This window comes from Pseudonaja textilis, chromosome 13 (genome assembly GCF_049901715.1).
Source record: "Pseudonaja textilis isolate UNSWEBS1 chromosome 13, rPseTex1.2, whole genome shotgun sequence".
In the NCBI taxonomy this organism is placed as follows: Eukaryota; Metazoa; Chordata; class Lepidosauria; order Squamata; family Elapidae; genus Pseudonaja; species Pseudonaja textilis.
This window is the reverse complement of record NC_142002.1, coordinates 8,306,708-8,319,175: the sequence shown is the minus strand read 5'-3', so window position 1 is coordinate 8,319,175 and position 12,468 is coordinate 8,306,708. Positions and strand designations below refer to the sequence as shown.

Genomic DNA, 12,468 nt, shown 5'->3' with positions numbered 1-12,468 from the left:
CACACACACACTCTTGTACAATCAGAGGCTGAGAAAGAAAACCTATTGAAACACATGTGTGAAATTTGTATTTCTTTTGGGATGGGTGGGAATCATGCAGCCTGTAAAAATGAAATTGTTTTTTACTGGATTTTTAAAAATCGCTTTGCAGGGGTAATAAAAATCTGTGAGTTATTTAAGTGACCCCAGTCAAAGTTATCTCTACAGAGATATCTGTTGTGACTCAGAGGTTTGAACCTTCTCTGTCAGAAGACATAGACTCGAGCGATGAGGAAGATCTGGCATTAAGGTTTGAGCCTGCTTTGTTGAGTGACACAGATGAGAGTCAGGAGAAAGAGGAGGACTTGGCTCTAAGATTTGAGCCTGCTTTGCTGGAAGTTTCGGAGTCGTCTTCCTCCCCAGAATCTTCCTCCCTGATTGTGCCTCAGGTGTCAGCAGATAATCAGGAGAGTCATTGGCTGAAGATCAAGCCGAGAAATGCTGGTCTGATGCAAGGCAAAGATGCAGGCAGAAATGTGACATACAACGTAAAGGAAATGTCAAATCAGAGACTGAGAAAAGAGACTGACACACCCATCAGGGAATATAAGGAGGCATGTTAGCTCTGAATCCCTGTTCGGGTCAACTTGTTTATTTGAGTTATTGGTTTGGACAAATTATTCGGTGTGGCGCTCGCCTCTGATTTATGGTTCTGCTCGTTATCAGACTTGGTAGGCAGCTTCTGGGAAAACTACCAAAGACGGATTTAACCAAAGGAAGTTAACTCTGTCGTTCCTGTTTCTGTCTGTTTGAGTATTTTCCTTTGGAAATTTGGACTCTCACCTTGTGGCTACAGGTGAGACAGAGCAGATATCCATTGAAATTATGATTCAGGCAATGTCAGGAAATGAATGTTTCTCTGTATCTCAGTACAGTAAAACTGAATCTTGTATTCATTGGAGGCATAATCTAAAATTAAGCTAAAGCTCCTAACTTCAGAAGCATTATTTCCTTTTTTTAAAAAAAGCAATGTAAAGCAAAAATTCCTTTGTTGTTAATTTATGAAGCAGCATTTACACAACAGGCCCTCTTACTCTTCTCTTTCTGTTGTGTCTCGGCGGTCTGAACCTGCCTTGTTAGAAGATACAGACTTAAGCAATGAAGAAGAGAGGGATTTGGCCTGGAGATTTGAGCCTGCTTTGCTGGAAGACACAGACTTGAGCCAGGAAGAAGAGGAGGATTTGGCTCTGAGGTTTGAGCCTGCATTGCTGAAGTATTCGGAATCATCTTCCTCCCCAGGACCTTCCTCCCTGGTTGTGCCTCAGGTTTCGGCAGATAATCAGGAGAGCGTAATGGAGCCTCTGACTGAGGAATGTTGGTTTGATGCAAGGCAAAGACGGAGACATAGACGTGAAATGCAACGTAAAAGGAAATGTCAAATCAGGGACTGAGATGAGAGACTGACACACCCCTCAGGAAATAAAAAGGGGGGGTGTTAGCTCTGAATCCTTGTTCGGGACAACTTGTTTATTTGGAATAGAAGCTTTGACAAATTCTCTGAGTGGCGTTTGCCTTTGATTTATGGTCTTGTCTTGTTATCGGATTTGGCAGGCAGCTTTTGGAAGACTGCCAAGGACTTCTCCAGTCAAAGGAATTTAACTCTGTCATTCCTGGTCCTGTCTGTTTATTTATATTCCTTTGGAAACTTGGACTCTCACCTCGTGGTCACAGATGAGACAGAACATTTTTGTCCCGAACCTTGCAAACACCATCTTCTGAACAAGATGGAACAACAGCAGCAGCAGCAGCAGCAGATTAATCAACTTTTAAATGATAACCAGGTTTTGCAGCAGCAAGTGACTCAGCTGGTTAACCAGCTTATGCTGCTGCAAGTTCATGCTGCTCCTCCTGCCCCTCCCCATAGGAAATGCCTAGTAGTTGTGCCAGATAAGTTCTCTGGGCAGCCTGAAATGTTCCCGGCTTTCATGGGACAGTGCCAACTGTTTATGGCTCTGAGGCCTGAAGATTTTCCTGATGACCGGGCTTGGGTGGGTTTGTTATCAGCCTTTTGTCAGGCTCGGCTGCCAGATGGGCCACTCCTTTGTTGGTGCAGGATAGTCCCTTGCTAGCGGACTATCAGGGATTTCTTAGACAATAATTTGGGCAGGGGGTTTATTTGACCGTCGTCATCCCCTCTTTCTGCTCGCGTTCTTTTCATTAAAAAGAAGATGGGAGATTTGCACTTGTGCTGTGACTACCGCCGGTTGAACGCCATTACGGTGAGGAATAGTTATCCCTTGCCGCTCATTCCAGAATTGATGGAGCGGTTGTGGGAGGCCACTATTTTCACCAAGCTCAATCTTCGAGGGGCCTACAACCTGGTGCGGATGCAAGAGGGGGATGAATGGAAGACGCCATTTGGCACCCGATACAGTCATTTTGAATACACCATAATGCCGTTCGGGTTGACCAACGCTCCCGTGGTCTTCCAGCACCTGATGAACGACGTGTTCTGGGACATGCTTGATCAGTTCGTGGTGGTATACCTGGACAATATTTTGATTTATTCCAGGTCCAGGGACAGCCATCTTCAACAAGTTCGTCAAGTCTTGCAACATCTTCAGGAACATCAACTCTATGCGAAGCTGGAGAAATGTCTCTTCTTCCAGACTTCCATAGAGTTCTTGGGGCACATCATCTCTCCCGAGGCATTGCCATGGACCCGCGTAAGGTGGAGGCTTTGTGCAGTTGGAAACCCCCTCGTCGAGTGAAGGACTTTCAACGTCTCTTGGGGTTCACTAATTATTATCGGACCTTCATCCTGGGTTTTGCCTAGCTGACAGATCCCATCACTCAGCTCCTTAGAAAGAAGATCCTGTTCCAGTGGGGGCCCCTGCAGCAACAGGCCTTTGAGGCTCTTAAGAAGCCCTTCATCGCAGAACCTATCCTGAGGCATCCTGATCCACATCGTCCATTTGTGGTGGAGACGGATGCATCCAACGTGGCTATTGGGGCTGTGTTGTTGCAAGCCCCAGTGGATGGTGCCCCCCTTTTCCCCTGAGCTTACTATTCTTGGAAACTCACTCCTTCTGAGCTCAACTATACAATCTGGGAAAAAGAGTTGCTGGCCATCAAGGCTGCATTTGAGACCTGGCGACATCACCTTGAAGGGGCTTGGCACAAGGTGGAGGTTCGGACAGATCATCGTAATCTTGAGCACTTTTCCACTGTGAGGAAGTTGAACCAACGACAGATTCGGTGGTCGTTGTTCTTTGCTCGGTTCAACTTTTTTGTGACTTATATCCCCAGTGGTCAGAACCGGAGAGCTGATGCCCTGTCCCGTATAAGACATAAGACATAAGACATAAGAATTTTATTTGTCATTACACTCGCAAGCGGGTGCAACGAAATGAGGTGCTCTTCCACAAGTAAAACTGGACAACACTATCGAAAGAAAAATAAAATTAAACACAACAGACCATACAATAATCTCTATACAATTTAAAAATGTAAATACCCCATTACTCTCAGCCATTAAATTCCACAAAATCTTATGACCCTGCATTCAAACTCAAAACTGCACTTGGATAAAAACTGTTCTTAAATCTAGTCGTCCTTGTTCTTAATACCCTGAATCTCCTTCTCGATGGTAATAGTTCAAAGAGCTGATGTCCCGGATGAGAGGAGTCATTCAATATATTAAATATCTTCCTCTTACATCTATTCCTATACCGTTCTTCCAAAGAGGGGAGTGAGCAGCCAGTGATGTTTTGGGCCATCTTAATCACCCTCTGAATTGCCTTTTTCTCTGCCACTGTGCAGCTCGAGAACCATACACAGAGACAGTAGGATAATATACTCTCAATTGAACTCCGATAGAAGGTAGTCAGTAGACTCTCAGCCAGTTGTTGTTTCCTAAGAATCCTTAGTAAATACAACCGTTGTTGTGCCTTCTTAATTAAAGCAGCGGTGTTTGCACTCCAGGTCAGGTCATTTGTAATGATGGTCCCGAGATACTTACATTCAACCACCTGTTCCACACGAACTCCCTCTATATACAGTGGCTGAATGTCTGCTCTTTTTTCCTATAGTCCACTATAACCTCCTTGGTCTTCTTAATGTTAAATAGAAGATTATTATTTTTGCACCAGTGGGATAGCTGTAATACCTCATCCCGATATGCAGACTCATCATCCCCAGAAATAAGTCCTACAAGCGTAGTATCGTCTGCAAATTTTATTATCTTATTGTTGGGATGTTTATTTGTGCAATCTGATGAATAAATGGAGAACAGTAGTGGACTAAGGACACAACCTTGCGGAGTGCCAATGCTAAGTGTCTTGACAGTAGAAATATAATCATTCAGTTTAACTCTTTGTGGACGATTTGTTAAAAAATCCAATATCCATAAACAAATAGAATCTGGAAAATCTAGATCTTTGAGCTTGGCTATTAATCTGTGCGGTATGATGGTATTGAAAGCAGAACTAAAATCTGCGAACAACATTCTTACATAATTCCCCGGTGTTTCCAAATGGGATAAGGCCATGTGAAGCACAGTAATAATTGCATCCTCGGTTGATCTATTTTCTTTGTAAGCAAACTGAAGCCCATCAAAGGAATCAGGAAGGCAGGAGATAATATAATTTCGAACTAGCTTCTCAAAGCACTTCATTAAGATAGAAGTTAGTGCCACCGGCCTATAGTCGCTAGGACCATTTGTGGGCAACTTTTTAGGCAGTGGAACGATGGTGGAAGCCTTGAGACACACAGGAACCACACTTTGTGTCAAGGATCGATTAAAAATTTCAGTCCACACCCCAGCTAGCTGATCAGCACAATCTTTTACCACATGACCAGGAATTGAGTCGGGTCCAGCTGACTTTCTGCAATTAACTGCCTTCATTGTCTGCCTCACATCCTGCTCATTCACAATGAAGGGGAGGCTCTGCTGAGTAAATGATGGCAAAGGGACAGTATCAGTTTGATGGATCTCAAATCGAGCAAAAAAATTGTTCAACTCCTCAACCACCACCGCACTACCATCCAAAGAGACCTTTTTTGCTTTATAGTTCATTAGTTGTTGAACCCCCTGCCAAACCTGCCTCATGTTATTACTGAGAAAGCAGTCTTCAATTCTCCTCTTATATTCGGCCTTAGCTTGCTTAATACCTCTCTTCAAGTTTGTTCTTGCAGCACTATAATCTAGATCATTCCCAGACTTAAAAGCCTTATTTCTTGCGTACAACAAGCGTCTAACCTTCCCGGTCATCCAAGGTTTTTCATTAGGATACACCCGGATTTGTTTATCCACCGTGACAGTATCAATACAGTGTGCCATATACCCTAGCACTGCAGCCGTGTGTTCGTTGAGATCAGGATGATCAAAAACTTCCCAGTTTGTGCGTTCGAAGCAGTCCTTTAGCTGCTCCATTGCTCCCTCTGGCCAGCTTTTCACCGTCTTGACTACCGACCCCACCTGTTTTCTCAGAGGAATATACTCCGGGGCTAAAAGCAGGGACAAGTGATCTGACTGGCCCAGATGTGGTAGTTGTAATACCCTGTATCCATTTACAATATTCGTGTAGACCTTATCCAAGGTGTTCGATCCCCTAGTTGCACACCTTATATGTTGATAGAATTTAGGGAGGACCACACGAAGATCTACATGATTAAAATCTCCTGCAATAATGAATACAGCATCTGGAAATTTGCTTTGCAAGTTGCCAATTTCATCACCCAGGTAGTCCAGAGCCAAATCTGCATTTGCATCTGGCGGAATGTAAACAGCAAGAATAATAACAATGCTGAATTCCCGTGGAAGGTAGAAGGGTCTGCATCTAACAGACAGATATTCCAGCTCCAAAGAGCAGTGACGTGTTATAACCTCTGAGTTTTTACACCAAGTCTCTTTAACAAACATACACACTCCACCTCCTCTACACTTCCCCACATTTCTGTCTCTGTCCAGACGATGTAATAAAAAACTGTCCATCTCAATAACAATGTCTGGAATAGTGGGGTCCAACCAGGTTTCGGTGATTAGCAACACACAACAGCTTTTCACGAACTTACTTGAAGAGACCTGTAGCCTTAAATCATCCATCTTATTTACCACGGATCTAGCATTAGTCAGAAAGAGGCTTGGGAGCGGTAGCCGCTTCGTTTGTTTTTGCAGCCTGTACAAAACACCAGCCCTGCAGCCTCTTTTCTTGCCCCTTTCTCTTCGTCTTCTTTTCCTTTTCACTGGAGCCACAATCCACAGAGAGCCAGGGAGCCTTGCAATCTCTGATGGTATGTTATGTTTCCAAACAAACTTAGCTGTTTATATATGTATGTATACCAGAGTATCTTTGTCCTGAGTAACCTCTTCCTCCACGTACGGTGCTGCCACCGGAATCTTTGGCCGTTATCCAAGAACCAGTGGATTTGAGGACTCGGATACGAGAGGCGCAGCATTTAGATGCTTGGTCGCAGCAGAGAATGGGGGAAATTGGACCTGACTCCCCATGGACTCTGGAGGAGGGCTTATTACGACATCAGGGCCGATTGTATGTGCCAACAAGGTCACTTAGTGCCCTCAGCATGACTCAATGTCATGACAACCCTGCTGCCGGCCATTTTGGATTCTTTAAGACCCTTCATCTGGTCACACGGACTTTTTGGTGGCCTCGAGTCTGGCATGATGTCTATGCTTCTGTTGCATCTTGCGTACAGTGCAGGCAAGCAAAAGCTGCAATGGGTGTGCCTCCTTCAACCACTGCCAACTCCGGACAGACCATGGGGGGCAATTTCCATGGACTTTTTAATGCATTTGCCCTCTTCGTCGGGTTATAGGAGGGTACTCATGGTGGTTGATATGTTAACTAAGATGGCCCACTTTATCCCCTGTCGGAAGTTACCATCGGCTCGTACTACTGCCCAGTTATTCTTACAACATGTGTTCCATCTGCATGGTCTGCCGGACAGGGTAGTTTCCGATTGCAGTGTCCAGTTTACCACTCAATTCTGGAAGAGCCTAATGACCACGTTGCAAGTGCAAGTGTGCTTGGCGTCAGCACACCATCCAGAGACTGATGGTGGGACAGAGAAGGTGATTGGCAACCTCGCCCAATATTTAAGATGTTTTGTTAACCACTGACAGAACAATTGGGTGACTTATCTCCCTTTGGCGGAATTTGCCTTCAATAACTCTCAGCACACCTCCACTCACATGAGACCTTTTTACGTGAATGTGGGTTTCCATCTGAGGTTTTTCCCATTGTCGATCTTGGATTCCCTGGTTCCCGAGACATGAGACTTTTTGTTGGAACTGCATTCGGTTCATCAATTGGTTTCGCAGCAATTGGAATGGGCTAAGGCAGACTACAAAAGGTTCACGGATCGTTCACGTTGGGCGACGCTTCCGTTGGCTGTGGGAGACAGGGTGTGGTTATCCATTAAGCATCTACGGGTCAACCGTCCGGTCAAGAAGTTGGACCATCACTTCATCGGTCCCTTCCCTATCAAGGCGGTCATCAATCCCGTTGCATATTGGCTCACCCTACCACGCTCTATGCACATTCATCCTGTCTTCCACCGTTCCCTTCTGGTTCCTGATGCCCCATTGTGTACTCTCCGTTTCCCCGCTGGTACGGTTTCTCCATCTGTACCCGGGGAGGATTCTGCTGCTGATGACATGGTGGTCAGCATTAAAGATTCTGGCTGTTTGAAAAGATGATTTCAATATTTCATCTAGTGGCAAGGGGATGGACCGGAAGCTCTTTCCTGGGAAGATGCTTCCACAATTCAAGCCCCGGATCTTATCCGGAGATTCCATGCACAGTTTCCATTGAAACCACATCCAGATCGTCATACTCAGGGGAAGGGCCCTGTGGTGAGGGATAGTGTTGTGACTCGGAGGTCTGAACCTGCCTTGTTAGAAGATACAGACTTAAGCAATGAGGAAGAGAAGGATTTGGCCTCGAGATTTGAGCCTGCTTTGCTGGAAGACATAGACTTGAGCCAGGAAGAAGAGGAGGATTTGGCTCTGAGGTTTGAGCCTGCATTGCTGAAGTATTCGGAATCATCTTCCTCCCCAGGACCTTCCTCCCTGGTTGTGCCTCAGGTGTCGGCAGATAATCAGGAGAGCGTAGCGGAGCCTCTGACTGAGGAATGTTGGTTTGATGCAAGGCAAAGATGGAGACATAGACGTGAAATGCAACATAAAAGGAAATGTCAAATCAGGGACTGAGATGAGAGACTGACACGCCCATCAGGAAATAAAAGGGGGGGGTGTTAGCTCTGAATCCTTGTTCGGGACAACTTGTTTATTTGGAATAGAAGCTTTGACAAATTCTCTGAGTGGCGTTTGCCTTTGATTTATGGTCTTGTCTTGTTATCGGACTTGGCAGGCAGCTTCTGGAAGACTACCAAGGACTTCTCCAGTCAAAGGAATTTAACTCTGTTGTTCCTGGTCCTGTCTGTTTATTTATATTCGTTTGGAAACTTGGACTCTCGCCTCGTGGTCACAGGTGAGACAGAACACTTTCTTTTAACTATTTCTCATCCACTGGTATACCCAAATAGCCAAATCTTGCTGAATAAATTGGACATCTGCAGTCTTGACTGGCTGGCTATAATCAAGAAATATCCTCCTGACCCTCAACCTCACTCTTCCCATGATGTCATTAGTGTTTTTGTTGGATGGGCATTAATATTATCTGAATTAATGAGCTGTATTTCTCTAGGACTTTAGACTAGGGGCCTCTCTTAATCCTTCTTGCAAATTCTGGGATCCAATTTGCATACTGAATACATTGATTTCACATTGATCACCTCTGCAACTGCCCAGCCAGATACATATGCACTCTAAATATGTTATCTGACCCTGGAAATCATCACATATCCTAGAAAGAAGGCCCTGATTTTGCATGAATTTCCCAACCATGCAAGAAGTGATAGTAATAGCAGTAGCACTCGAGCTTATATACTTATATATAACACGCCACAGTGTTTTAGGGCCCTCTCTAAGCATTTTTCAGTGTCAGCCTCTTGCCCCCAACAATCTGGGTCCTCATTTTACTAACCTCAGTAGGATGGAAGGCTGAGTCAACCTTGAGCCAGTCAGGATCGAACTCCTGGCAGTGAGCAGAGTTAGCCTGCAATACTGCATTCTAATCTCTGTGCTACTAGGACATTATTACAATTAGGCTACAAATTACTTGCCAACAATAGATGGCAGCAAAGCAAAAAAAAATCATACCTGACTTGTATTAAATGGGAGATTACTTGATAATATTAGGGGTATAGGTTAAACCTGGAAAGCAAAACAGTCAAATCTATAGCAAACCACTTAAATCTGATTGCCCACAAAACTATATAGAAGTACTCATGAAATTACCAACTAAAATCAACTGGAGAGAGCCTTAACCCTCCATTTACAGACTAGCTAGAACCCAGCTGCTATGCAGTGCATAACTAGGTTTGCATGACACATTAAGCCAAATAGCTTAACATCATGAGTCCTTTCCTTCAAATTCTAGAACAACAGCATTACCATCATGGTAGAGTAGGTGTATGGATAATGGTAGGCCAGGTAGCAAACATCTTCTTGGTGAGGGAAAACGAGGCTGAAGGTGAGAGTATAGCATGACTTCCCACAAGGACCTTCTGCCGCTGCTGGGCCATAGTTTCGGTAGTGATTTCTGAATGGAAAGGGAAGAGAAAAAACACCACTAAGTGGCTTTCCTGCCTGCCTTCAAAACCAAGAAGGTAAGATTTTAAAAAGAGGGTAGAGTGTACAAGCTTTGGGGGGAAAACATAGAAAAAATTCTGTGGAGATTCTCAACCAGGTCATGGTTGTCCCAAAGGTCCCAAAAGGCAAGTAGACTTTCATTGTTGTTTTTGTCCTTGAAGATATTTCATTTCTCACCCAACAAGCATTCTGAACTGAAGAAGCTTCTTGGATGAGAAGAAAAATGTCTTCAAGGGGAGGAAAGGGAAAGTCCAGTTGCCTTTTGAAAAGTACCTTTGGGACATCGGAAAAGCTCATTTTGGTTATTTTTCCAGTAAGGTGAAAAGGCAATAAAATTACTTCTGGTGGTGCAGAAAGGTGCATATAGTGGGATTGGTGGAAGGAAATATTTTATTTATTTATTTGATTTATTTGATTTATATTGCTGCCTATTCACCCATAGCGACTCAAGGCAGCTTACACAATGTAAAATCATATTTAAAACAAAAAATAAAAATAAAAACAATAAAAATTAACAAAAAGTATTATTAAGGTAAAAAAAATTAAAAAATTAAAAAAAATTAGTAAAGTGCAATAGAACAAAATTTGGGAAAACAAAAAACAAAACAAAAAAACCAACTCCCACCCCCTCCCCACCCCAATGACAGCAGATCATGTTTGCCATTTGATGGGTTCCATCCCTCTCTGGGTTCCCCAGCCCCGCTGGCAAAACCAGGTCTTCAGTGCCCATTCTAAGAGGGGCCCATTCTAATCTCTGGGGGAATTATGTTCCAGAGAGACAGAGCCACCATGGAGAAGGCCCTTCTTCTGGGTCCCACGAGGTGTATCTCCCTCAAGGGTGGTACCTGTTCTGTCTCACCTGTGGCCACAAGGTGAGAGTCCAAATATCCAAAGGAAAAAACACGAACAGACAATATCAGGAACAACAGAGTTTTCCCAGAAGCTGTCTGCAAATTCATATAACGAGCAGAACTATAAATCAGAGCCAAACAGCAAACAGAAAACTTTTTCCAAACTGCAAAGGCAAATAACAAAGTTTGACCCGAACGGGGATTCCAAGCTAACACGCCTCCTTATATTCCCTGAGGGGCGTGTCAGTCTCTTTCCTCAGTCCCTGATTCGACGTCTCCTTCCAGTTTGTGTTTGATGTTTCTGCTCACGTCTGTTCCTTGCATCAAACCAAGATTCTTCGGTTTGATCTTCATCCAAGGACTCTGGCACATTCTCCTAATTATCTGCCGACACAGGTGTAACTAATGAGGAAGGTCCTGGAGAGGATGAGGATTCCGAAACTTCCAGCAAAGCAGGTTCAAACCCCAATGCCCTATCTTCCTCTTCCTCCTGACTCTCATTTGTGTCACTCAACAAGGCAGGCTCAAACCTTAATGCCATATCTTCCTCATCACTCGAGCCTATGTCTTCTGACAGAGCAGGTTCAAACCTCTGAGTTACAACAGGTACCCATAACATTCCCTGCCTCCTCACTCTAATGGGTCAGGTAGATGTCACTGGCAAGAGATGTTTCCTCAGATAACCCAGTCCCAAGCCATGAAGGGCTTTAAAGATGACAACCAGCACCTTGAATTGCACCCAGAAGTAAATCAACAACCAATGCAGCTCCTGCAGGAGAAGTGATACATGTGCACACTGGGGTCTGCACAAAACCATGCAGGCTGTTGCATTTTGCACCAACTGGAGCTTCCAGATGCTCTTCAAGGGCAGCCCCATGTAGAGCGCATTGCAATAATCAAGATGGAAAGTGACCAGTGCATGTTTCAATATTTGAGGGGATTGCCATACAGAGGTCAGTCAAGCTATTCTCCAAATATCCCCCCATTCCCTCAACCCATTGAGTCAAATTCTGCTTTCAAGACTTCCTTATTCTGACGCATGCAAGGAAAACCAAAGGAGTTTAGCCATTGGTTGAGATCCATTTCAAAAGCAGGCAGAGAAATTCAGTCCATGGGGCCACTGGAATTTAATTTGTGTCTTCCACATTGTGTCCCTCAGTGCTTTGGGGATCATTCTAAGCCACAAATTGGAGGTGTTCCCCTCAGGCAAAATTTCAGTGTACCCTTTCTGAAATCCATCCTTTAGATTTGTGCTTTTCCATAACTTATTCAGTAGGCACAGCAGCTGGACACCATCTCGCTGAGATTACTTTTTAATTTTTCTCCAGGATGCCTGATTTACCTGAGCCATGTATTCTTCAGTGCCATGATAATTTACCTTGGCAGGTAGAACTTCATCCCCAATCAGTGCTATAAAATGGGATCTGATAAAGTTTCTGAAGGACACAGAAAATTCGATAAGGAATAGTTGATGAGCTGGGAAATCTGACTCTCACATTAGACAGAACTGTTTGTAACATAAGTGATAGGTGGACAATCGATTCAAGGCTAAGGAAAGAGTAACCCAGAACAAAGTGACTTGAAAATGTGGTAGGTCCAGAGCTGAATTGTCATGCCCCTGGTGGAGACTGCCTCTGAGGAAGAGGAGGAACAGCCAACAGGGAGTGGGAGTGTGGCTCCAGAGGTGGTGGAGGAGGCTGGGGAAGGGCAGAGGCCGGGTGAGCAGTCAGAGGAGGATCCAGGCCCATCCCCTATCCATCCTAGGTCACACAGGGAGGAGAGGATCAGGGAAAAGTGAAGTCTACTCAAGAGGAGATTACCACAATCCTCCTTGTGACTTGCAGCTAGGAGCTATGTATATAAGTCTGTAACTGTGCAGTCAGAATTGCTGGAGTCAAAGTT

The 12,468-nt window shown here is 44.4% G+C and overlaps 1 protein-coding gene across 2 annotated transcripts in view; it reads right to left on the bottom strand.

Moving 5' to 3' along the window:
• The window catches only part of AGBL1 (AGBL carboxypeptidase 1), a 508,769-nt gene that overhangs the window by 349,542 nt on the left and 146,759 nt on the right, over positions 1 to 12,468 (bottom strand). For both annotated transcript variants that reach the window (XM_087941340.1, XM_087941342.1), the window contains exon 16: positions 9,518 to 9,665. In XM_087941340.1, the coding sequence (XP_087797466.1) occupies positions 9,518 to 9,665 (148 nt within the window). The remainder of the gene's footprint in view (positions 1 to 9,517; positions 9,666 to 12,468) is intronic.